At 46.7% G+C, this 26,848-nt stretch overlaps 1 protein-coding gene across 7 annotated transcripts in view; it reads left to right on the top strand.

Moving 5' to 3' along the window:
• Positions 1-26,848, top strand: part of TMEM260 (transmembrane protein 260) — a 111,223-nt gene that overhangs the window by 22,301 nt on the left and 62,074 nt on the right. For 5 of the 7 annotated variants that reach the window (XR_008849042.1, XM_056547215.1, XM_056547217.1 and 2 more), the window contains 2 exons: positions 10,009-10,040; positions 13,594-13,745. Coding sequence is in view for 6 of the 7 variants with exons in the window: in XM_056547215.1 (XP_056403190.1) it covers positions 10,009-10,040; positions 13,594-13,745 (184 nt within the window). In the remaining variant the exon portion in view is untranslated. Of the gene's footprint in view, positions 1-10,008; positions 10,041-13,593; positions 13,746-15,750; positions 17,878-18,718; positions 23,121-26,848 lie in introns of those variants that run through there. The other 2 variants (XM_056547214.1, XM_056547219.1) reach the window with 2 other exon arrangements.

Raw genomic sequence — 26,848 nt, 5'->3', positions numbered from 1 at the left:
CCCAAGAAGTGTAATTTTTTTTTTTATAAACATAGTTGGTATCGCTGCGTGCGTAAATGTCCAAACTATCAACATATAATGTTAATGATCCAGTACGGTGAACGGCATAAACGAAAAGAAAAAAAAAGTCCAAAAATTTTGCTTTTTTGTCACATTTTATTCCAGAAAAAAGTAATAAAAAATTATCTAAAAGTTTTATATATGCAAATGTGGTATCGATAAAAAGTACATATGATGGTGCAAAAAATGAGCCCTCATACCGCCCTATATACGGCGATTTTTAGATTACTGGTTTTGTACAAAAAGTTTAAGATTTTTTTTTTAAGCGGCATGAAAATATAAAAGTATCTAGCCATGGGTATCATTTTAATCGTATTGACCCACGGAATAAAGAACACATATAATTTTTACCGTAAAGTGTACAGTGTGAAAACTAAACCCTCCAAAATGTGCAAAATTGTGGTTTTCATTTAAATTTCCTCCCTAAAAAAATATTTTTTTGGGTTCACCGTACATTTTATGGTAAAAAAAACAGGTTTAATTACAAAGTACAATTGGTCATGCAAAAACAAGCCCTTATATGGGTCTGTACATGGAAATATAAAAGAGTTATGGATTTTAGAAGGCAAGGAGCAAAAAACGAAAATGCTAAGATAAAATTTGGCCTGGTCCTTAAAGGAGTAGTTCAGTGGTGAACAACTTATCCCCTATCCTAAGGATAGGGGATAAGTTTGAGATCGCGGAGGGTCCGACCGCTGGGGCCCCCTGCGATCTCCTGTACGGAGCCCCGACAGCCCGCGGGAAGGGGGCGTGTTGACCTCCGCATGAAGCGGCGGCCGACACGCCCCCTCAATACAACTCTGTGGCAGAGCCGAAGCGCTGCCTTCGGCAATCTCCGGCTCTGCCATAGAGATGTATTGAGGGGGCGTGTCGGCCGCCGCTTCGTGCGGAGGTCGACACCCGCTATCTGGCCGGAAAGCCTGGCCCCCGTACAGAGAGATCGCAGGGGGCCCCAGCGGTCGGACCCCCCGCGATCTCAAACTTATCCCCTATCCTTAGGATAGGGGGTAAGTTTTTCACCACTGGACTACCCCTTTAAGGTTAAAATGGGCTTGGTCCTTAAGGGGTTAAAAAGTTTGTTTATATTTTCCTGTGTGAGGCCAAATCTTGCTACATGTGATTCAAATAACTCTGCATTTCTTGCTACATGTAATTTCTCATGAAATGCAGGCATTTGACTTTTTGTCTTCATTAAATATTCTTGCTCCTTTATTTGCATTGATCTGTCACTTTGACAGATGTCAGCAGCTGACTGCACATTACTTTCCTTACTACTCTGAGACACAAGGTCAGTATCATGTGTCGGCACAGACATAATTTGACTCTGCCTTCTTACGTCATTATCACACTGTATAGCAATAACTTTACTGCTATCAGTCTTATTATCTTCTTTTTTAACATAGTTATTGAATATTTTCACCATGTGACAACTATTCTTTACCTTAGCTTTTTCCCTATTTACAGATATTAATTTACTCTCTAGTTCTTTGTTCTTAGTTTCACAATCTCTGAATAAATTAAAAGAGTATTCCGGGAATTTTTTTTTTTTTGACTATGCTATGCTACAGGGGCTGTAAAGTTAGTGTAGTTCATAATATAGTGTGACTGTTTTCTCACAATTCTTAATATTTATTTTTAACAGCTTACAAAATGACTGCTGTCTCGGATTTTTCCCAGCTTGCAATGCGGTCGAGACCTGACTCACTAGTCAGCTGAAGACAGGGAGCCTGTCTGCTTCAATGGGTGGAGGGATCAATCTGCAACTAATGTAACAGCTGTAGACACCCTGATTGAAAACCACAGGTCTGCAGCTTATTTATGTTTCAATGGGTGGGGTGGCTGATGTGTGGGAAGGAGGAAAGTGGTATCAAGGGATTTGTAGGCAAACAAGAAAACTGAAAACCGGAAATACAAGTTCACAGAAAGCTAGCCACAGTGTTATGGTAATCTCACAGCATAGCCATTTAGCCCCAAGACAAGCGCAGATCCTTCCTAAGCATGTCCATTTACTGTCTGCCAGGTATGTACTAAAATCACCTTATGGTGGAGAACCTCTTTAAAGGGGTATTCCCGGCCAAAACTTTTTTTTTTATATATGTATATCAACTGGCTCCGGAAAGTTAAACAGATTTGTAAATTACTTCAATTAAAAAATCTTAATCCTTCCAATAGTTATTAGCTTCTGAAGTTGAGTTGTTGTTTTCTAACCACTCTCTGATGACTCACGTCCCGGGAGCTGTGCAGTTCCTATGGGGATTTTCTCCCATCATGCACGGCTCCCGGGACGTGACATCATCATTGAGCAGTTAGACAGAAAACTTCAGAAGCTAATAACTATTGGAAGGATTAAGATTTTTTAATTGAAGTAATTTACAAATCTGTTTAACTTTCCGGAGCCAGTTGAGATATATATATATATATATATATATATATATATAAAAAGGTTGGAATACCCCTTTAAGCCATATTGGGGGAGATTTATCAAAGCTCTATGTCCCGCATCAATATAGACCAAACCACAAAGGGTTAGGCTGGTCTATTGTGCGCCTAATTTATCAAAAGTTGCACAGCTCTTGATAAATTCTGTGCACAGACTTCGGGATCTGCGGTTTAGACTGTATTTAAACCTGCTCCAACATGGTCTGACATTTTGGCGTATTTCAGCCGATGCGTCTTGTCGCTGTAAAGTCGCTTTTGATAAATTCAGCACCAATGCATTTATGGTTTATTAAATATGGTTTATTAAAAGTATATATCTCCTTCTAGTGGGTTGGCTGAATATATACATTTAACTTGTGGGTGTTATGTCTTGGCTATATTGTTATCTGATTGATTAGCTCTATAAAAATGGTACTTCTGTGAAGTCTCGACGTGACTATTCTCCTGCTACATATATACTGAAATAGTGTCATGTTGTCAATCTATAGACATGATGGGCGGTATTTATCAAAGGATTTATGTGTCTTTTTTAACGTAACTTTGGCGCAATACTTTGGCGCAGTGTCTTTTTGCGCCAAATTTTGGCGCATCTTCTCCACTGTCATTTTTACAACTTTCTCAAAATCACATGGTCCTGTGTGTGATTTCAACTTTAGTCAGTAATTCATCATTTGCGCCAATCGATCTTTGGCGCAATTTTTGTGCAAATCCCTTTTTTTTGCGCAAATCACAGCCAAGAAATTTTGCGCTTGGAAAACACACTAAGCAATGTAAGAAAATGTAAAGGCGTCAAAATACATTAAAAAGGGCTGCTCAATACTATCCTGTGGAAACTTCACCCTCCGTTGAGCCAGCATTGGACATGGCCACACAGGTTCAGGAAAGGTAAGCACTAGGGATCGACCGATTATCGGTATGGCCGATATTATCAGCCGATAATCACGATTTTGGGCATTATCGGTATCGGCAATTACCTTGCCGATAAGCCGATAATGCCCCGCCCCCCGCACCGCCCCCACCGCACCGCGACCGCCACCCCGACCCGTCGCACCCCCCACCGTAGTGCTGGGCGGTATACCGGTATGAACCGGATACCGTATTTTCTCCCACGGTATGGATATTTGCCCATACCGCTATACCGGTCGGGCCCCTCCCCCACCCTCCGAGTCAATAAAAAAAAATTTAACTTACCCGTAATGGACGGTTGTCCGGGCCATCCGTCCTTCCTGTAGTGTCCGACGGCATTCCTGGTGGAGGGTGAACCGGTCCGGGCTGTCCTTCTCCGAGGGTCATCTTCTCCACTCCGGGCAGGCTCCGGCCTAGTACGCTGCATAGACGCCGCTACGCCGTGACGTCAGGTGCGTCGCTGCGTACGGGCGTCACAGCGTAGCGGCGTCTATGCTTCGTTACTAGGCCGGAGCCTGCCCGGAGTGGAGAAGATGACCCCCGGAGAAGAAGGACAGCCCGGACCGGTTCACCCTCCACCCGGAATGCCCCCGGACACTACAGGAAGGATGGATGGCCCGGACCACCCTGACAGGCAGGGGGAGAGAAGCGGGTGGTGGCGGCGGCGGCCTATGGCACCGCAAAAGCCACTACAGTGCATTGATTTAAAGCGCCCGCTTTAAATCAATGATCTGCAGCGGTGTCGCGTAGGGGATAAATAGCCGATAACTTATACCGGAATATCGGTATAAGTTATCGGCTATTGGCCCTAACCTCCACCGATTATCGGTATCGGCCCTAAAAAAATTATATCGGTCGATCCCTAGTAAGCACTAAAGCAGTGGTCTCCAACCTGCGGACCTCCAGATGTTGCAAAACTACAACTCCCAGCATGCCCGGACAGCCAACGGCTGTCCGGTCATGCTGGGAATTGCAGTTTTGCAACATCTGGAGGTTCGCAGGTTGAAGACCACTGCACTAAAGTAACCAAAAAAAAAAACTACTCAAGTTGAAAATAAAATCCATTTCACATGGTGGCTATAAACCCCTCATAAGAAAATAACTCATGTCGCTTGCTGATATACTGCAGGAGGGACTCCGAAATGGCTGCTCTACAGGGTAAAATACGCGTCCTCTGTGGCGGTAAGTTCTGTGTAAAAGGCACTGTGAACAGCTGATTTCAACATTTAAGCCAAAATTACTAACAACTTGCACCAAATGATAAATTTGGTGCATGTCCACGAAAAGTGAATAAAAAAGGGTAAAAAGAAACTGTCAACAGGCAAAATTGATAAATACCCCCCCGAGGTGCTCACAACTGGTGAGCACGTAGCATGTACTTAATAACCTTGGTTATTATGTGATATTGAAAAATGACATACTTTTTATCAATATACTACAGAGAAATTTAGGAAGTTCTTTCCAGTCTGTCCACAGTGCTCTCTGCTGACACCTCTGTCCGTGTCAGGAACTGTCCAGAGCAGGAGAGGTTTATCTATGGGATTTGCTTCTAGTGTAGACAGTTCCTGACACGGACAGAGGTAAAGAAGTAATATACACATCTGTTTAATTTTCTGGCACTAGTTAATTTGAAAACATTTGTTTTCAGTTTGATTCCACCGAAGTTCCCCTTTAACCTGTTAAGGACCAAGGGCGTACCTGTACGCCCTGAGTCCGCTCCCTTTCTGTAGCGGGTCGGGCACGGCCTCTAACAACGGCCGTGACCCGTGGCTAATAGTACGTGGCACTTTTTATAAAAAAAGTTAATAAAGATCATTTGACCCCTTCCCTAATAAAAGTTTGAATCACCCCCCTTTTCCCATAAAAAAAACCAAAAAAAAAACTGTGTAAATAAAAATAAACATGTGGTATCGCCGCGTGCGGAAATGTCCGAATTATAAAAATATGTCATAAATTAAACCGCACGGTCAATGAAAAATGAATAAAAAGCGATCAAAAAGTCCGATCAAATACAAAAATTGTTCTGCTAAAAAGTTCATATCTCAGCGCAAAAAATGAGTCCTCATACCGGGGCATACGTGGGAAAAATAAAAACGTTATTGGGGTCAGAAGATGACAATTTTAAACGTATGAATTTTCCTGCATGTAGTTATGATTTCTTCCTGAAGTACGACAAAATCCAACCTATATAAGTAGGGTATCATTTTAATCGTATGGACCTACAGAAAAAAGAGGAGGTGTCATTTTTACCGAAAAATTTACTGCATAGAAACGGAAGCCCCCAAAAGTCACAAAATTAGTTTTTTTCTTCATTTTGTCACACAATGATTTTTTTTCCCCGTTTTGTTGTAGATTTTTGGGTAAAATTACTTATGTCCTTACAAAGTAGAATTGGTGGCGCAAAAAATAAGCCATCATATGGATTTTTAGGTGCAAGATTGAAAGCGTTATGATTTTTTAAGGGTAAGGAGGAAAATATGAAAGTGCACAAACGGGGTTAAGGGTGTATTTACACGTATCCATACTTGATGGCCCAAGTATCCATATTTACTGGTGTATTCACTGGTACAGTATCCTGCGCATCTTCGATGTGCAGGATACTGTATGTGTGAATAAACCCGTAAATATAGATACTTGAGCCATCAATCAGGACATGTGCCCCTTGAAATCAATGCCACTTTGGGGAAAACTGATCAAAACTGGTGCAAATAACAACTAATGACACAATTCTAAAAAATTCTAATTCATTGATCGGGACAGTTTTGTGAATCTTCCTGTGCATCAGTTTTGGTAACTCTCTACCATTTTGCTTAGAAATACGCAACTCTGGCTACTAGAAGAGGCTGCTTAAAGGGGGTTCTTTGGAACAAAGTTTTCAAATCAGCTGGTGGCAGAAACTTATACAGATTTGTTACCGTAATTATTTTGTTTAAAAATCGCAAGCCTTCCAGTACTCCGGCTGCTGGGACTTGCGGCTGCCCCCGCAATCTCCCAAATGGGGCCCCCGCATTGCCGCTCTATGTGACGGTATGCCCGCTCCTCGCCCCCTCCCTAAACAGTTTTATGGGAGAGGCGGGGAGGCACGAACACTGCCTCCCCACCTATCCAATAGAGGTACATGGAGGCGTGTCGGTGGCCACGACGTCACGATGTGGCCGGTACGCGTCCTGCACGGGAGAGCCGTGGCAGAGCCGTGGCCTCATACAGGAGATTGCGGGTGTCCCAGCGGTTGGACCCCCCGCAATCACTTATCCCCTATCCTATGGATAGGGGATAAGTTGTCTTTTGCTGCAGATTTCCTTTAAATCCGGGCTGCCATGTATAAAGCCATCAGTATGGTGGTCAGATAAGTTTTCTCTTGTGAAAAAGTCAGATTTCTGAGAGGATATTCTAGCAGCTTTCCATTTAAAGGGTTGATGATCAAGGACCCTTTGTACGGTGTCTATATGTCTAATTTGCAATACGGAAAAGGGCTGTCTTATTGAGATAACACATTTTAAAGAGGTTATAAACACATGGCTGCTTTCATCCCAAAATGTCACTGCACCAGTCCACAGGTTGTGTGTATTATTGAAGCTCACACCCATGTACTTCAGCAGAGCTGAACTCCAGTATCATACACAGTCAATCCATACACTGGTGTGATGCTGTTCTTAAAGGGGTACTCCGGCGCTTAGACATCTTATCCCCCATCCAAAGGGGATAAGGGGATAGGGGATAAGATGCCTGATCACGGGGGTCCTGCCGTTGGGGACCCCCGTGATCTTGCATGCCGCACCCCGTTTTAATCAGTCCCCGGAGTGTGTTCGCTCCGGGTCTGATTACTGTCGATCACTGGGCCGGAGCGTTGTGACGTCACGGCCCCGCCCCGTGTGACATCATGCTCCGTCCCCACAATGCAAGCCTATGGGAGGGGGCATGACAGCCGGCCCCGTGATCGACAGTAATCAGACCCGGAGCGAACACGCTCCGGGGACTGATTAAAACGGTGCGGCGTGCAAGATCACGGGTGTCCCCAGCGGCAGGACCCCCGCGATCAGGCATCTTATCCCCTATCCTTTGGATAGGGGATAAGATGTCTAAGCGCCGGAGTACCCCTTTAAAGGGGTACTCCACTGGAAAACATTTGTTTTTTAAATCAACTTGTGCCAGAAAGTTAAACAGATTTGTAAATTACTTCTATTTAAAAATCTTAACCCTTCCAGTACTTATCAGCAGCTGTATATTCCAGGGGTAGTTTTCTTTTTGAATTTCCTTTCTGTCTGACCACAGTGCTCTCTGCTGACACCTCTGTGTCTATTATAGGAACTGTCCAGAGTAGGAGCAAATCCCCATAGCAAACCTATCCTGCTCCGGATAGTTCCTAAAACAGACAGAGGTGTCAGCAGAGAGCACTGTGGTCAGACAGAAAGGAAATTCAAAACGAAAAGAACTTCCTCTGTAGCATACAGCAGCTGATAAGAACTGGAAGGATTAAGATTTTTAAATAGAAGTGATTTACAAATCTGTTGAACTTTCTTGCACCAGTTGATAAAAAAAAAAATGTTTTACAGGGGAGTACCCCTTTAAAAACAACCAAGCATTTTGTGGAGATGTTTGGCACTAAAAATGTTTTTGAAATGCTCGAAACTGGCTTAAAAATAGAAGGGATACTCACATGCCCATTTACCGCTGATCAGCAATTCCTGTTCTACATCTTCACACAGGAAATGCACGCATTCATTGGCCACAACGGTGACATTCCTCAGCCAATCATTGGCTAGGGCATAGCTATCTGATTGGTCAGACTGACTGCCGAGACTCCGCGGTTAACCAATATGGAGGCCAAATGTCCCCCCAAGTGAATGTAGCAGCAGCCCATATGTTCGCAAGCACCATTCCATTCACTGGGATTTCCAAACGTAGCTGAGACTCTCCAATGTTCTGAAATTCAATAAAGATTAAATATAGTGGCAGATGAGCCTGTGCACTGCTTCTTCTTTCACTCTGTGCACAGTTGACATCTGTTTTTCTGATCAGTGGAGTTCCCAATCAGACTTCTATTGATCAGCTAGCTATTGCCTGTTCTGTGAATGGGGTGTGTGTGGGGGGGAAACTATTAACCTTTTACTTTGCTATGACTACTTTGATTTTTTATGCAATACCATAATATTCATATACAGTAAAATTATTTGAAGAGTACCTCTCATGATCTTGTTAAATTTTATAATCCTCCCACTTCACTGCCCCCATCATGAAAAACCACTCCCTGCCTTAATTTTTATCATTTTTTTTGTTTTCTACCTTGATATTGCTCTGCATTTTTTTGCTCAGTCAGATTCACAGACTGGAAAGGAGCATTCCCCAGCAGACATGACATCATCTGAAGCCATACAGGGGAGAACTTCCTCCCTCACTCTGCCACACACAGTCCAGAGCAGTTCAGTGTGAGATGAGCTATGATTGGCCAAGGTTGCACACACCCCCCTCAGCACTCCAGACTGTATTTCCTGATTTTGGACTTCTGCCAAGCCAGCAGGAGTCCAAAGTCTGTGCAAAGAGATAGGGAGATATGTGCTCTGGATAATTAGAGAGACACCTAGTGGCAGCTTTTTTAAACACAAATAAAACATAGAAAACTTTATTTTTTTTAAACAAAGTACCTTAGAAAGATTGTTTACTATAAGGAGTGCAATAGCAAAACATTTTATGACAGTGCCCATTTAAAGGAAAACTGTCATCAGTGTTACCGCACTAACATGTTGGTACAGGTGTGTAGTGCGGGTGACAATGATAAAAAAAATTAAAAAATACTTACCTGTCCCTGTTCCTTGATCCCATTATCCTGCTCCGTATTTTCCATTCTGATGGCAGGCTTGGGGCATGGGTGGAGCGTCCTGATGTCACTGCAGCTGTTTCCCCAGGCCTCCTGGTAGCGAGGACCAGCAGAGTAACAGCAGCGGTGACGTCAGAAAGCTCTACCTGTGCCCCAGAAAAGAAGATACGGAGCAAGATAACGGGACCACGAAACGGGGACAGGTAAGCTTGGTTTTCATCAGTATCACCCACACTACACACCTGTACCAACAGGTTAGTGCAGATAACACTCATGACAGTTTTCTTTTAAATAAGGGCCAGAATGCTATAGATAATCAGAGATTCATCAAAAAGTACTTACAATTTCTTGTCTACCTACACCTAGAATAATACTCCGCACCACAGATAATTTTCATAATTCCATATCCCTGTCTTATTCCATTCTTCATCTTCTGGCTTGTGACATTGCCAGAATAATTGCACTTGAATCAGATAATAACCAATTGTGAACCATCAAATGCCGGATTAAAGGAATTCTATATCGAATGAAAATGTCCCGTTTCTACAGTTTGATATAATCGTCGGCGCCATAAAACACACGTTATGTTTGTGAAATGATTTCCAGCGTAACTAAATGGAAAGTGGGAGGAATTTCTGAGAAAATTTCATGCTGCTAAATCTCTCTAGATTTATTTTTATCAAGTCAAATTAATGCAAAATCCCAGCGCAAGCCTTTGAATTTGGGAAACTTTGGAGGAGGGTCATTCCCTAATGGTAATTATTGGTTTTACATTTATTTTTTCACAGGGGAGCTGATCACAGCCGCCTATGAGCTTGGAGTAAGTATTAATTTTATTGTTTAATCAATGCTCTCATTAACAGTTTTAGGAATTAGGGAAGTTTAATTAAGCATGGAGTAAAGTAGATTAATTTATTTTCAAACCACAGTTTTACTAACTTATAAGTACAGTATGCGACAATTTACTTTAAGTTTTAAATCCAATTAAACAAAATTATAAAGCAAGGCTTTCTACTGTATATACAGTGGCATGGCTTATTATCAACCCAAAATTTGGATAAGCTGGGGGGAATGAAATAAATCGGGTTAACAGTTTTAATAAGTTTTATTATTTAATAAACTTAATTATGGTGTCATGATCCCTTTAGGTAAAACCGAAAGTCTGTTAGACTGGCACTAATCTGGAGGCCGTGTGGTCTAGATATGTATTTATCAATATAGATTTTGGAAATGAAAGACCCCCTTTTTGTAGACTCATAGGAGGTGGTATAACATTTTTCAAGACTGGTTGTCCCTGAATTAAAGAAAACACCTCTGGTTTCCAATCAGGAGACCTCCAGGGCGGTGACGCATAGCTGAGTGAAACGGCCAGGGAAGATACAAAGAGCACTGAGTACATAAAGTCATCCTGTCACATTGAAAATTCTGTACAATCTGAAAGCAGCATGTTGTAGGTTAGAAGCAGCTGAATAGATTGATATATAGTTTTGTAAGAATTACAATGGGACTTATTATCTAAATCCCTGCACATTCTGGGATAAAGAACCCATTGGGTGGTCCCTCTCAATGATTGACAGTTATCTCTATGTTTTATCTGTCAATCACTGACTAGGACCACCCACTGGACTCCTAAGCCCATAAGTCAATATATATGACTAGAGTTATACTAGAAAATTTCTCAGGTCTTTAGGTTCACTTTAAAGGGGTACTCCACTGGTCAGCTTTCAGAACATTTAGTTCTGAAAGCTGTGTGCACGCAGCAGGGATCGGCCACTCTCCCTCTTGACGTCAGGCCATGCCCCCCTCAATGCAAGTCTATGGGAGGGGGCGTGACAGCCGTCACGCTTCCTCCCATAGACTTGTATTGAGGGGGCGTGGCCTGATGTCTCGAGGCGGCATGGCCGACCCCCGCAAAGCGCGCACACAACGTTCGGAACATTTAGCTGGCCAGTGGAGTACTCCTTTAAAACAATGGGCCCACCTCCTGGGCACTTGCCTTAGCAACAGCTGGGACATCAAATTAAATTTTTCTTGCTGTGGCTGGTTGCATAAACATAACACAAAGTATCCCATCATTCACCTCCCCAACCTCTGTATAGTGTTGACAGCAGCTCAAAACTGCTAAAAGATTACTTTTAAGGGTGCGTTCACACAGAATAATTCAAGAGGAATTTACTCGAGTAATTCCTCTTGAATTCTCTGCTCCAAATTAATGCACATCTCCTCTGCCCATTGACTTTAATGTTTTTTCCGCTGTCCTGTTCACACTGCGGAAATTCTGCTAGCGGAATTCCAACGCTGAATTCCGTTCCGCTTGAAGAATGAGCATGTTCATTCTTCAAGTGGAATCCGCTAGCAGAAATCAATAGAAGTCAATGGTTAGAAAAAATTCCGCCAGACATCGTTTTCGCACGGAATTCGCGCGGAATGTGCACGGAATTCGCGCGGAAGTAGCTAAAAAACCCTTTGCTTCTTTCTCCCCCATTTCTGCGCGCAATTCCGCGCAAATTGCGCATGAAAAAAATAAATAAATTTCCGGACGGAAATTTTTCGGCGTGAATTACTCTTGATTTACTCCGTGTGAACGCACACTATGGCTTGATTCACATCTGCTTTGCATAATCAGTTTTTAACTTATCCATTCATCTACATGAACGGATACTAAATAACGGATGACATAACGGCTGCAAACAGAACACTCTTCCCTTAGGTACATCACCATAATTATCCATTACCGTTCGTTTTTTAACAAACAAAAAAAAGTTTTTTGTCTGTTCAATAAACGGAAAACTGAGGGTGCGTACTCAGTCTGCCGCAAATGGATGCAAAAAACTGATCTATTGATTGATCTAAATTAATACAGTTAATCTTTATTATTACATATTGCAAAAACATACAGAAAATGAATAAAAAAGCAGTAACACTACATCCACGAAACCATGTGTGAACGTGGGGAAATCTCTATTTATAGTATATGGTAACACATAGTGACATACAGCAATGCGCGGTACAATCAATACCAAAACAAAACAGATAATAAAAAAATGCAATGCCAAATAACAATGATGTACATATTGCAAAGAAGGGGCATAAGAAATTATCCTCCCGTAGATGTACACCTGATGACACACACGCTAACACACCTTTCACTGTATTCCAGCTTCATCAGGGGACACAGTTAACTGTGGACCGACCTTTAGTAATTAAGGGATATCAGTCATTAACTCTCTAACTGCCCGCTCCATTTATCTAGCCAATAAACAGGACTCATATAGAATATTAAAATGCATAATAATTAGAAAAAAAAACATTATAATTTATTTATTTACGTTATAGATTTCAGAAACCAGACATGGCAGACATGAAGTGTAGTTGAACTATAGTTTTCTTGTAATAACAATTATACTGTAGGTATACCTAAACATATATTTATATTCGGAAATGGTATATGTAGCATTTACCTAGTAAACTCATCATATTCACATTCCTCATGGCCTTTGCTGTACATTGCCGAAAACATAACATATACTTCATTGCCCAAAAGACCATTGTTTTACTTCATTTCATATAGCACCCCCATACTATGGTGCCCAGACAGTGCCACTCTTTGCCAATAAAGAGGCATGCATTGCCCACAGTGTTATCTTCTGTCCCTGTAGTGTCAAGCAGTACCAATAGGGCTCCAAATGTTTCTTACATAAAGTCAAAAAGTATTAACCTTTCTATATTCTGCCAACATTGAGCTAAATATTTCCCATACTGTGTCCATGTAGTGCCGGGCAGAGCGCTATAATTTGCCTAGATAGTGGATTATAGTACTTAAGTAGGCGATATCCTTCATTTTTCCTTGGTGATAAAGGGGTACTCCGGTGGAATTTTATTTTATTTTATTTTTTTTAAATCAACTGGTGCCAGAAGGTTAAATAGATTTGTAATTTACTACTATTAAAAAATCTTTACCCTTCCAGGACTTTTTAGCAGCTGTATGCTACAGAGGAAATTCTTTTCTTTTTGAATTTCTTTTTTGTCTTGTCCACAGTGCTCTCTGCTGACACCTGATGTCCGTATCAGGAACTGTCCAGAGCAGGGGAAAATCCCCATAGCAAACCTATGCTGCTCTAGACAGTTCCTGACACGGACATCAGGTGTCAGCAGAGAGCACTGTGGACAAGACAAAAAAGAAATTCAAAAAGAAAAAAATCTCCTCTGTAGCATACAGCTGCTAATAAGTACTGAAGAGATTGAGATTTTTAAATAGAAGTAATTTACAAATCTTTTCAACTTTCTGGCACCAGTTCATTTAAAAAAATAAAAATAAAAACAGTTTTCCACCGGAGTACCCCTTTAAGTGTTTTGTGCTTTATATTTGTCAGGTTGCTCATCCTCCTGGATATCCATTGTTTACTCTGCTGGCCAAACTGGTGATATTCCTCCTGCCGATCGGCTCCGTTGCTTATCGAGTCAACCTTCTGTGCAGCTTTTTTGGAGCAGTTGCTGCCTCTCTGCTGTTTAGCACATGTGTCAGGTACCTGCTCCTCTTTTGTGTATTGTTAGCCTTAGGTGTAAATTGTGTAATGTGGCAAATATAGATATTTTCTTTACAGATTGAGACAATTTATGCAGGTCCATGGTGTAATTTTTAGTTTTCCATTGCCCGCTAGTACTATGCATAATTTAAATAAATCCTTTACCGTCAGCTCTCTTTTCAATATACAGTTTTGTTCCTGTCCTGCTGTAACGCCATATTACTGTAGATCTGACTGCCTTGAATCCCACAGCTTCTTTTGCGTGGACCGGAAATCACTTTTCTATACATTTGTATGAGGCTGACATAGAACTTCTCTTAGAAATGAACAGGACTGGAACGGTATGTGTGTGTATATATACTGTAATATAAATATATATATATATATATATATATATATATATATATATATATATATTACAATTAGAAGGCTGCAGCAGCAGTCTTGGTGCACTTTTTGATCAAAATGTGTTCTCCATTGACCACATGGACCACAGTGGCCTCACTTCAGATGGGACCATAGCACACTTACTCTACTCACCTCTGCTGGGCATATAGCGTATGACATGAAGGATCCACTATCAATTTAATAACCCCCTGTGAACAGGGTGCCACTTGCATTGCAAAAAATAAAAAACTGAAAAATAGCCAGTACAACTACCTAATGTATAGTGTTGGGCGCAAATATTCGCATTTTGAATTTTTATCGTGAATATCGTAAATTTGCGAATATATTCACTATATATTCAAAATTGGAAATATTCGTTTTCCTTCTTTTCAGTTGTGGGCCAATTAGAATGATGCAAATAGACTTGTCAGAGGTTATCAACAACATCCCTAGCAACCAATAGTAAAGTTGCCCACCCCCTCACTGTTTTCTTCCTCGAATACGCGAATATGCAAATATTCACATATGCGAATATAACGAATGCGCAAAATTCGCGAATATAGGACGAATATTCGTCTATATATTCGCGAAATATCATGAATTTGAATATGGCCAATGCCGCTCATCACTACTAATATACAGGTGCGTGCTGCTGTGACAAATACAAAGTATACAAGTAGACATTGCAGCAGCACTCTTGGTCAAAAGGCTCTGCACGTGTGTGTTAGGTAGTTGTGCTGGCTATTTTTCTGGGTTTTTTTTGTTTGCCAGTCAGAGGCTATTTGCCCAGTAGAGTAAGCGTACTAGGGTCCCATCCGAAGTGAGGCCACCTTAGCGTGATGGATGGGGGACACGTTTTGATCGAGAAGTGCTCTAAGAGCATCAGTTTTTTGACCATGAGTGCTACTGCAACCTTCTGTTTGTAAACTTTGTATTTGCCATAGCAGCGTGCACCCGTGTATTAGGTAGTTGTGCTGTCTTTTTTTTCTGTGTTTTTCATAAATGTGTGTATATCTATCTATCTATCTATCTAGTAGTAGAAAAAGAACAGCACAACCACTGAGAGGAAAAGTATCGTAGGGAGGTGCACGCAGCTCCTGGATCCTTGGTTAGGGGATCATCTTTCAAACAGTAAAAAAAAAGTCTTGTCCACAGCACCAAAATTCATGAAAAAAAATACCGTAGGTGTTTATTCCATATAAAGTGTCAATACAGCAGCGACGTTTCAGTCAGCTCAACCTGAGAGAGGTCAGGTTGAGCTGACTGAAACGTCGCTGCTGTATTGACACCTTATATGGAATAAACACCTATTTTTTTTCATGAATTTTGGTGCTGTGGACAAGACTTTTTTTTACTATCTATCTATATATATATATATATATATATATATATTTATATATTTATATTTATAGGCCCAGAGCAGCTATTTAAATTATGTACAGTACAAGCGGGCAGGAAAAATTTAAGCTTTAATACCAAACACAAGCATATAAGAATAGAACAGATAACGGCATTCTGTATTCACCAATGACCAATTAGGACCTTAAAATAGTTTGAAGAGATTAGAACAAAGGTTATTATTATTATTAATAATTATTTATTTGGGGGCGTGGCTAGCCATGCACGGAGAAGGTCACTAGCTCGCTGAGCTCCGTCTCCACGGCCCAAACAACGGGGGTAATAATCGCTCCACATGCGCCAAAAGAGGTCTGGACAGAACCAGAGGCCAGGGGGACCTACCCTGCAACCACCGATCCCGATTTCCAACTTCTTCGGCCCACTCCGGAGTCTTCGAGAGCCCGGGAACCAGATGACGGTGCTTTCCAAGATGGCGCCGACCCCTTCTCCTAAGACCACGCTGCTGCATTCCCCACCCGTCACTCGCAGAAGCGCGGCCGGAGCAGCTACACGAGGTGGGCAACTGAAGGCGTTACTCGACTTACCGACGAGGACCCCGACTGTGCAAGACAAGGTTCCCGCGGTCGAGCGCCACTGCACGGGTGCCCCGACCGGACGCGGTAGGCCGCAGCCTGCGACCTGTGCCGGACTTGAGGGAGACGCCTCGAGACTCCCCTCACGCTCGGGTCCTCAGCGCACCTCATCGCGGTCCTCCCTCTCAGACCACCACGAGGGATGGATGGACCACAGCTCCCGTTCTCCTAGGGGTGAGCCCCAGCAACCAGAAACGGGTCCGCCTGCCGACACCAGGAACCCGACCCCAGAGAGTCTCCGGCGGCCCTCCTTGCTCCCCGGCTTGGGAGATGAACTTAGAGGACAGAGACTTGGCTCCTCCATGGCCGCTGAAGACGAGGTAGGACCAGAGGGAGAGTCTGTTCCCACATCTTCCCCCTACTGCTCCCCTCCACGTCCCCCTGGTCCTCCAGAGGAGGCGGCTGCTTCCCCTTCCCAAAGCATCCCCTCCATTCTTCGAAGCCCTAGAGACTCCCTGTGCTCCCAGTTGTCCCGCTCGGATGCTGATGAGGGTGAAGCTCTGCGCCCCGCTACCTTGACTGACGGCCCATACCCTTCGGGGTCTGCTCCTGGGACTGCTTGGAACCTTGCTGGCCCGAAACTGGCCCACAACCATGCACCAGGCACCCCAGGACACCATGAGGTGCATTCTGGGACGACTGTGGGCCTTCCACCAACTGGGCCTCCTGCAGTTCACCCACAGCTCCAGCATTGCCTCGCCCCACTACAAAACCTTGGGGACCCACTTTCCTCTACACTGCCACCCCCGGCCCAAGCGGTCGCCTTGTTAAAGGGGCACCCCGAACTGCAAGCGCTCCTGGCCCTCCTGCCTACCAAAAATGACCTGTCAGCCTTGGCACTCGACCTAAAACACGCCTGGCGCCAGGACCTACACCCTGTCCAGCAAGATGTCTCTGACCTACAGGAAAGGGTGGCAGCCCTAGAGACCTTCCAGGCTACAGCGTTGGACACTATAAGAGGCTTGCAGTCCTCCTTATCTACTCAATCTTCTACACAGCTGGCGATGGCAGATCACCTCGACGACGTTGAGAACAGAAGTCGCCGGAACAATGTTCGTATCCGGGGCCTCCCCGAGGCTACGAGAAACCAAGAATTATTCCCCACTGTAACTGGGATCTTCAACTTACTACTGGGGCGCCCCCCGGATACCCACATTGAACTCGACAGAGTGCACAGAGCACTCCGGGCACCAAGTACAGACCCCACGCGCCCACGAGATGTAATATGCAGAGTCCACGAATATGCCCTGAAAGAACAGATCATGACAAAAGTAAGACAGCGAGGAGATGTGGACTTTGACGGAGCAACCTTACAGCTGTACCCTGACCTGTCCAGACGCACCCTGCGTCAGAGAGCAATTCTACGACCACTTCTGCGAGAACTTCAGAATCGAAATCTACCCTACAGATGGGGCTTCCCTTTTGCCCTACACGTTACAGCCGGGGAGGTATCGGCCTCCCTGCGGGAACCTGGGGACTTACCACTCTTCCTTTCCTCGTTGGGCTTACCGCCCTTGACCTTGCCGGATTGGGTCCATTTCCTGAGAGATCCGTATGCTGTGCCTCCAGTTTCCAGACCCTCCCTGAGACCCCCAGCGAGACGTCCCAACCCAGGCTGGCCGCAGCCACAGCGACAGAGGAGATCCAGACGTTCTTCCTTAGGGCCCACCCCTGAGGACTGATTGACTAGCTTACTTGTTTTTTGTTGGTCTATGACCTGCTCATCTGGATTAGCAAGCGGAGTAATGTGAAGTACCTGGCTGTCCACCTCCCCACCCCTGTATACCCCCCCCTTACCACATGTCCCTCCCTTCTTCTCCTCGCCCTTCTCCCTCCCCCCTATACCCCCCCTAGACTTTCCCACCACTCCCACTGCCAACCGACTCCCTCCTCTGTACCTTTGCCCCAATTGCCCTGCCCGTGCTCCCTCCCACCCCCCCCTTCCCTCGTCCACCGGGATACTAATCGCCCTCCCCATTAACGATCTTACAGAGTCCCCCCCCCCCCCCCCACCCAATCCTCCTCTCCAGGTCCTGATTTCTTACCCCCCCCTCTTTCCCCCCCCTTTTCCCTTTCTTCCCCCGCCCACCTCGATCACATTCCCTCTCCCTCACCCTCTCCTTTACATGCTCGCCCCTCTCCCCCCCCCTCCCCCCCCTGTCCTCCAACCCTCCTGGACATTCCCGTCAGGGGACCATCCACGCTTACTCCTCCTTTTCTGCTCTATACCCAGACCTCTGGTGACCCTACTTACACACTTCCCCCTATCTAATGCCTACAGTGGCCCTCCTGAGGGTCGCTTTCATCGTCCCACCATGGCCGTGGACGGACGCTTTCCACATACTTTAATTTTGACACACCTCAGAGTAGCCGAGCTGAGAGCCCTCCCACTGCTGGCTTAGCACTACCCCACATAGGGTTGGTGTAGGTACTCTACACCCATTTGGCAGACGATTTTTTCTGCCACTAGTTTTACCTTGCAGGCACTTGAGCTTGCTTTTTTGGTTGGTTGTTCCCTCTTTATTTTATTTTTGAGTGTTTTGTTTTACTGATCCTATTCCTTGTCCCTTTCCTTTTCTCTTTCTTACTTTCAGATTCTCTGGTGTGACTCGCCTCCCATCGGGGTCCCTCCGCGGTGTCCTATTATTCTACGTTCTGCGGCAGGCAGTCAGAACACTCCATGGCAGAGGTGAAGATGGCCACCCTGAACGTTCAGGGATTCAACATTCCGGAGAAGAGGTCACAAATACTCTACCATATGCACAAAAATAAGGTCAGACTTTTATGCTTGCAGGAGACCCACTTTAAATCAGGCCATATCCCGGATAGATTGGGCAGATACTTCACCACCTGGTTCCATAGCTCCAACCCGGACTCCCGCTCGAAGGGAGTGTCCATTGGTATACACCGTTCGCTTCCATTCAGTGTACAGGCTGTCCGGGTAGATCCAAACGCTCGCTATCTTTTTATCCGTGGAGCCTTGCTGGACCAGGTGGTGACGGTAGCGACGGTTTATGCCCCAAATAGTGGACAAGTGCCCTTTTTAATAGCGACTCTAGAAGAACTCTCTCATTTTGCCCAGGGTATGATACTGCTGGGGGGGGATTTCAATATCCCGCTACACCCACTGCTTGATGCGTCCACACGTCGATCGGCTATCTCCTACCGCCAATTGAGTAGACTTAAGAAGCAATTGCACTCTCTTCAGCTGTGCGACGTGTGGCGCCTCCAGCATCCGAGTGACCGGGACTATACGCACTTTTCCTCCCCTCATAACTCATATAGCAGGCTAGATTACGTCTTTCTTTCACACTTCCACCTCCCTAGATTATCCTCCTCACAAGTTGGCCACATGTACTTATCCGACCACGCTCCGGTGTACTGCACTGTGACGATTCCTTCCTTGACCACCCCGCGGTTTTCGTGGCGGCTTAACGAGTCCCTCCTACTGGACACCCTTTGCCTGTCAGACTTGAGGACTGCAATCACACACTTTCAGTCTGATCATGCAAACGATCAGACATCTCAGCCGATCCAATGGGAGGCTCTCAAGAGTGTACTGAGGGGAATTCTGATCAGCCATGGCTCCCGGCTTAAGAGGGAGAAGGCGGCCAAGCTGAAGCGCCTCCTTGAGACGCTCCATAGTTTGGAAGCCTTGCACAAACAGACCTTACTTGAGTCCACGCTGAGGGAACTCACCAAAACTCGCCATGAGATCCGCTCCCTCCTAGACACCTCCCTGAGACAGTATAGTCAGAAATGCGCCTCGACATTCTACGAATGGGGCAACAAGCCGGGCAGACAATTGGCAAGAGCTCTCCGTGAGAAGAGGTCAGCGCTATTCATCCCATCCATAAACACATCGTCAGGTAGCAAATCGTTCATCACGGCCGACATACTTAAGGCTTTTGAGAAATACTACCATGACCTTTACAATATCCCCACCCCGTCAATACCCCCTCATTCTCCTCTTCCCCCATTATCCCTGCATGACTACATTCAGAATACATCCCTCCCTCGTCTATCTGAGGAGGATATAGAGGCCCTTGAGTCCCCGTTCTCGGAAGAGGAGATCGCCCAGGCAATATCACACCTACCTACTGGTAAAAGCCCGGGACCAGACGGGTACACGGCCAGGTTCTTCAAAACCCTAAAGGATAGCCTACTTCCCATTCTTTGCAAGACGTTCAATAGCATCGCCCCGAACCTGGGTTTTCCCACGGCATCGCTCAGTGCCTATATTACAGTAATTCCCAAAGAGGGCCGCGACCCGGGTCTTTGCTCCAGCTACCGACCCATATCTCTTCTGAATGTAGACCTTAAACTGTTCGCCAAATTGCTGGCGGACCGTCTGGCGTTGGTCCTCGGCCCCCTAGTCCACCCTGACCAGTCCGGGTTCATGCGCTCCCGAGAGGCGAGAGATAACACTGTTCGAGCCTTCTCGGTAATTAATAGAGCTACTACACTCAAAAAGCCATTACTGCTCCTCTCTCTTGACGCCGAGAAGGCGTTCGACAGGGTGGACTGGGGATTCCTTAGAGCAACGCTGGAACAGATAGGCCTGGGTCCTGCTATGATGGGACGCGTAATGGCCCTGTATCGAGACCCCCAGGCACGGGTGAGAGTCAACGGGTCCCTGTCTTCCCCATTTCCCATCCGAAACGGAACGCGCCAGGGGTGCCCGCTTTCCCCCCTCCTCTACATCTTATGCATGGAGCATTTACTGACTGCCCTGAGATCTGATCCGGGCGTTCAGGGATTCACCCTGGGGGGGAGCGGGCACCTCTGCTCTGCTTTCGCGGATGACCTCCTACTCTACCTAGCCTCTCCATGCACCTCCCTACCGGCAGCATTGTCGGTCATACGGCAATACTCCCACTATAGCAACCATAGGATCAACATGTCCAAAAGTGTGGCCCTTCCAATAGCACTCCCGATAGCCACCATAGAGGGTCTTAAGAGGGAACACCCTTTTCATTGGACTACTGAGTCCTTCAAGTACTTGGGCGTACACATTCCCTTAAACCCGGGAGCTACCTTTGCCCTTAACTTCCAGACTCTGTCAGCGACACTAGACAGGGATCTGCGTAAATGGACAACTGGTACCTTCTCATGGCTGGGGCGAGCTAATATAATTAAAATGAACTTCCTACCCCGACTGCTATACCTATTCCAAGCGATCCCACTGGCGCTCCCGCGCTCCTACTTCAAAAAGCTAGACCAAATGATACGCTCCTTCATATGGGCGGGACGACCGTCTAGGATATCTAGCAGGGTTCTGGTCAGGAGGAAGCGGGCAGGTGGCCTGGCGGTACCGGACTGCCAGGCTTATTATGTAGCAGCTACCTTGACCCGACTCCTGGATTTCATACACGGTCGGGGTTCTAAACAATGGGTGGCGCTGGAAGAATACGGGACTGCTACAGATATAGCCCTGTACCCTTGGCTACCATCGAACACATTCTCTCCTCGGGTGCTAGAGTCCCTCCCCCGGGTGTCCAGGGAACTGATCGTTTCCCTGGACAGATACTTGAAGAGGTCCCAGATCATGGCGGCCGATGGCCCTCTGACCCCGATCCTAGGCAACCCTAGCTTCCCACCGGGTATGATGACTGAATCCTTCCTAGGTCATCACTCGCCTCTACCCATCAGATGTTTCCTCAGCGGTACTCAACTGAAACCATACATGGAACTGGTACCGCCACACCTCAGGACGCCTCTAAGTCAGATGCAGTACTTTCAGCTGAGCCACTTTGTTACCACTACGGGACGCTCCCTTAGGCTTGCCCGACCCCTCCTACCCTTTGAAGAGCTGTGTGTTTCTGCCTCCCCGGTTTATAAAGCAGTTTCCCAAATGTACAGCCTTCTCATGGAAGAAGCGGCTTGTGAACCCCCCAAATTCGAAACGGCCTGGGAGGAGGAACTACACACCACCATCGCTCGTTCTGACTGGCTGACAGCCTATGTAATGTGCCACAAGATGTCTATATCATGTAGGGCGCAAGAAACTAACTACAAGATTTTAGCTAGGTGGTATAGGGTTCCGGTCTTGCTACACAAATTCTACCCTACAGTGTCTGACCTGTGTTGGCGCTGCGGCACAGAGACGGGGACCATGTCCCATATCTGGTGGTCCTGCCCCTCCCTCACGACCTTTTGGTCTACAGTAATCGACCGAATCGCCCTAGTGACAGGGGTGACATACCCCAACGACCCGAAGGGACTCCTCCTATCTATTATACCCACCTCCAGGAAATCGCCTGCTAGACTCTTAGCCAACATGATGCTCATGGCTGCCAGGTCAGTGATACCCAAGAAATGGAAAAACTGTGCCCCCCCAACGATAACTGACTGGTACACAGAGATTCTATTTGTGAGCCGCATGGAGGAACTCCTAGCCGACTCGAGGGACCGCTCCGCTAGGTACACAGCGATATGGGGCCCATGGTTGCACTTCCTTAATTCCCGACTCTATAGAGAGGACTAGTGAACTAGACTACACCCCTCCCCCCCCCCCCCCCCCCCCATCCCCTCTTACTTGGAGTGACCTCTCCCCTGGAGTTGGCTGTCGTGTCGCAGAGCTATGAGGATATTCCGAGATTGGGGACCCCGACGGTGACTGTGACTCCGACCTCAAGTAAGTGCTACGTTTGCAACCTTGAGGTGTCCTCCTCACACCGACCACAGCTATGCTGAAGCTGACCCTGTTCTTTCTTTTTCTTTTCTCTTTTACTCCTATTTCTAATATTCCCCACCTTTTTCTCCCCCTCCCCCTACTTTTATACTTACGTGTTCTTCCTCCAGTTATTACCTGGTTTCACTATTATTGATGCAATGTTGTGTCTCACTGCTCAGATTCACCTAATTAGCCGCGACATCCCTATTCCGATGACAAATTGTTGTAGGAGCGAAGGTGTTGACTTGAACTCCACGCTTTTATACCGCTATTATTGTCTTAATTACCGTGGCTTGTCTATCTATGTTTTTCTTAATAAAGCATTGCTTTGATAAAAAAAAAAAAAAAAAATAATTATTTATTTATTTATTTTTATTCCTATGCACATTAGCAAAAATAAAAATTTTAATCACAAAAAAATGCTTTCATTCTATGTAGGAGATACTGTTTCCATTTCACCCCAATATCAGCAAGTTGTGGCAGTGCTGTTAATTCAGCTCTATCTCCATGTTCCTGGATAACTTCCCTATTAAAAAAAAGTTTTTAGGGCAAATATGATTGATGGTCTGTCCTGATACCTGGCACCCCCCACGGTTCAGCTGTTCAGCCCCTTTGCTACACAGTGAATGGGGTCTAAATCAGTTGGCTCTATTGTGTAGTGACTGGGCCTTGTTAGAGCAGCTCAGCTTTCATACACTTTTTTGTCTTTTTATATTTTAATTAGAATTTCTCTCTTGGCGGAAGGTTCAGTGTCATGCACTGAACGCTTCCGCCAGAGAGGATCCTGTGTTGGGACGCCGGGTGGGAAGCGTCCATGTCACTGCAGCGACGGCGCTTCCTCGGCATCCTGCGTTCCTTGTAGCGCACAGTTCAGCACACAGGTAAGGGATTGGGGAGCGGGGATTTTTGATGAAAACTAGCGCAAGGGAAGGGGATTGAATGTAAGCAGGGGCAGAAGCAGGAGGGGGAGTGTTTGAAAGCAGGGGCAGAAGGGGGGGTGTAAAAGCAGGGGCAGTAGGGGGGGGTTGAAAGCAGGGGCAGAAATGGAGGGAGTGCTTGAAAGCAGGAGAAGAAGGTGGGGGGTGTTTGAAAGCAGGGGCAGAAGAGGGGGGGTGTTTGAAAGCAGAGGTAGAAGGGGGGGTTTGAAAGGGGCAGAAGGGGGAGGGTTTGAAAGCAGGAGCAGAAGGGGGGGGGGGTGTTTGAAAGCAGGGGCAGAAGGGTGTGTGTTTGAAAGCAGAGGCATAAGCAGGGGTAGTTGGAATGAAAGCAGGGGCAGAACCGTGGGGGGGGGGGGGTTGAATGAAAGCAGGGGGGGGTTGAATGAAAACAGTGGCGGGCGGGTTTAAATGGAAGCGGGGGGGTATTTGAATGGAAGCAGGGGGGAGTTTAAATGGAAGCAGGGGGGAGTTTGAATGGAAGCAAGGTGGGGAGTTTGAATGGAAGCAGGGGGGAGTTTGAATGGAAGAAGGGGGGAGGAGTTTGAATGGAAGAAGGGGGGAGGAGTTTGAATGGAAGAAGGGGGGGGGTTTGAATGGAAGAAGGGGGGGGAGTTTGAATGGAAGAAGGGGGGGGAGTTTGAATGGAAGCAGGGGGGGAGTTTGAATGGAGGCAGGGGGGGAGTTTGAATGGAAGCAGGGGGGGGGAGTTTGAATGGAAGCAGGGGGAGAGTTTGAATGGAAGAGGGGGGGGGGGTTGAATAGAAGAAAGGGGGGTTGAATGGAAGCAGGGGGGGATGAGTGGAAGCAGGAGGAGGACTTTGAATGGAAGTAGGGGGGAGTTTGAATGTAAGCAGGAGCAGTGGGGTGAATGGAAGCAGGGGCAAGTGGGTTGAATGAAAGCAGGATTTTTTATGAAAACATGCACAAGGGAAGGAGGGTGGGGTTTGAATAGAAGCAGGGGCAGGAGCAGTGGGGTGAATGGAAACAGAAGCAGTGGGGTGAATGGAAGCAGGGAAAGGAATGGTGGGGTGAATGAAAGCAGGGGCAGGTGGGATGAATGGAAACAGTGGCAGGTGGGGTAAATGGAAGCAGGGGCAGAAGCAGGGGGGCAAATGGAAGCAGGAGCAAGAGCAGGGGGGTGAATGGAAGCAGGGGCAGAGGGGATTGAATGGAAGTAGGAGCGGTGGGGTGAATGGTAGCAGGGGCAGGAGTGGTGGGGTGAATAGAAGCAGGAGCCATGGGGTGAACCGAAGCAGGGGCAGGAGCGGTGGGTGAATGGAAGCAGGGGCAGGAGTGGTGGGTGAATGGAAGCAGGGGCAGGAGCGGTGGGTGAATGGAAGCAGGGGCAGGAGCGGTGGGTGAATGGAAGCAGGGGCAGGAGCGGTGGGTGAATGGAAGCAGGGGCAGGAGCGGTGGGTGAATGGAAGCAGGGGCAGGAGCGGTGGGGTGGGTGGTAGCAGGGGCAGGAGCAGTAGGGTGAATGAAAGCAGGGGCAGGAGCGGTGGGGTGAACGGAAGTAGTGGCAGGAGCGGTGGGGTAAATGGAAGCAGTGGCAGGAGCAGTGGGGTGAAGGGAAGCAGTGGCAGGAGCAGTGGGGTGAAGGGAAGCAGTGGCAGGAGCAGTGGGGTGAATGGAAGCTGGGGCAGGAGCAGTGGGGTGAATGGAAGCAGGGGCAGGAGCGGTGGGGTGAATGGAAGCAGGGGCAGGAGCAGGGGGGTGAATTGAAGCAGGGGCAAGGGGGTGAATGGAAGCAGGATTTTTAATGAAAACAGGTGCAAGGGAAGAGGGAAAGGGGTTTGAATGGAAGCAGGGGCAGGAGCGGTAGGGTGAATGGAAGCAGGGGCAGGAGCGGTGGGGTGAATGGAAGCAGGGGCAGGAGCAGGGGGGTGAATTGAAGCAGGGGCAAGGGGGGTGAATGAAAGCAGGATTTTTAATGAAACGTGCACAAGGGAAGGGTAGAAGGGGTTTGAATGTAAGCGGGGGGGGGGGATTGAATATAAGCAGGTGCAAAAGCAAGCTTGTGGGAGGTTTTAATGGAAGCAGGGGGGTTGAATGGAAGCAGGGGCGGGGGGGTTTGAATGGAAGCAGGGGGGTCGGTGGTTGGGTGGCTGCAGGTGAATGGAATCTGGCAGGGGTGGATGGGTGGCTGCTGGGTGAATGGAAGCAGTGGCAAGGGTTGGTGGCTGGGGGGGTGAATGGAAGCAGTGGCAGGGTGTATTGGGGTTTAATGGAAACAGGGGTGGTGGGTGAAAGGAAGCAATGGCCGGAGGGGGTTTGGAAATGAAGTCAATGGTGCTGGGAGGCAGGCTGGAAGCAACGTGGGTGGGTGGCTGGAGGAATTTGGCTGGGAGGCTGAAGGCAAAAGGTGTGAGTGGGTGGGTGGCTGGCTGGGAGTCTAAAGGCAATAGGGGAGTATGAAGGCGATGGTGGTGGATGGGTGTCTGGAGGCAATAGAGGTGGGTGAGAGGCTCGAGGCAATATGGGTGGATGGAAGGCTGGAGGCATTTGAGAGGTTGGAGGTATTTGTGTGTGTGAGAGGCTGGAGGCATTGTGTGTAAGAAAGGGGCTGGAGTCATTAGGGGATAGGCTGGAAGTATTGTGTGTGTGTGGGTGGGGGAGAGAGGTTGGAGGCATTTGGGGGGTGCTGGAGGCATCGTGTGTGTGGGAGAGAGGTTGGAGGTATTGTGTGTGAGGCTGCTGGAGGCATTGTCTTTGTGTGTGTGGGGCTACTGGAGGCATTTTGTGTGTAGCTGCTGGATGCATTGTGTATGAGGCTGCTGGGGGCATTGTGTGAGCCTGCTGGGGGCATTGTGTGCATGTGTGAAGCTGCTGGGGGCATTGTGTGTGTAAGGCTGCTGGGGGTATTGTGTGTGTTTGTAAGACTGGAGGTATTTGTGCGTGTTTGAGGCTGCTGGAGGCACTGTGTGAGGCTGCTGGAGGCACTGTGTGTGTGTATATGTATGTAAGGCCTCCAGCAGCCTTACATACATATATATACACACACACACACACACACAGTGCCTCCAGCAGTCTCATACATGCACACTGTGTGTGTGTGTGTGTGTGTGAGGCTGCTGGAGGCACTTTGTGCATGTATGAGACTGCTGGAG

The sequence above is a fragment of the Hyla sarda genome, chromosome 11 (assembly GCF_029499605.1).
Source record: "Hyla sarda isolate aHylSar1 chromosome 11, aHylSar1.hap1, whole genome shotgun sequence".
Taxonomy (NCBI): domain Eukaryota; kingdom Metazoa; phylum Chordata; class Amphibia; order Anura; family Hylidae; genus Hyla; species Hyla sarda.
Note: the sequence above shows the minus strand (reverse complement) of the source record. Positions and strands in the feature narration are given on the sequence as shown.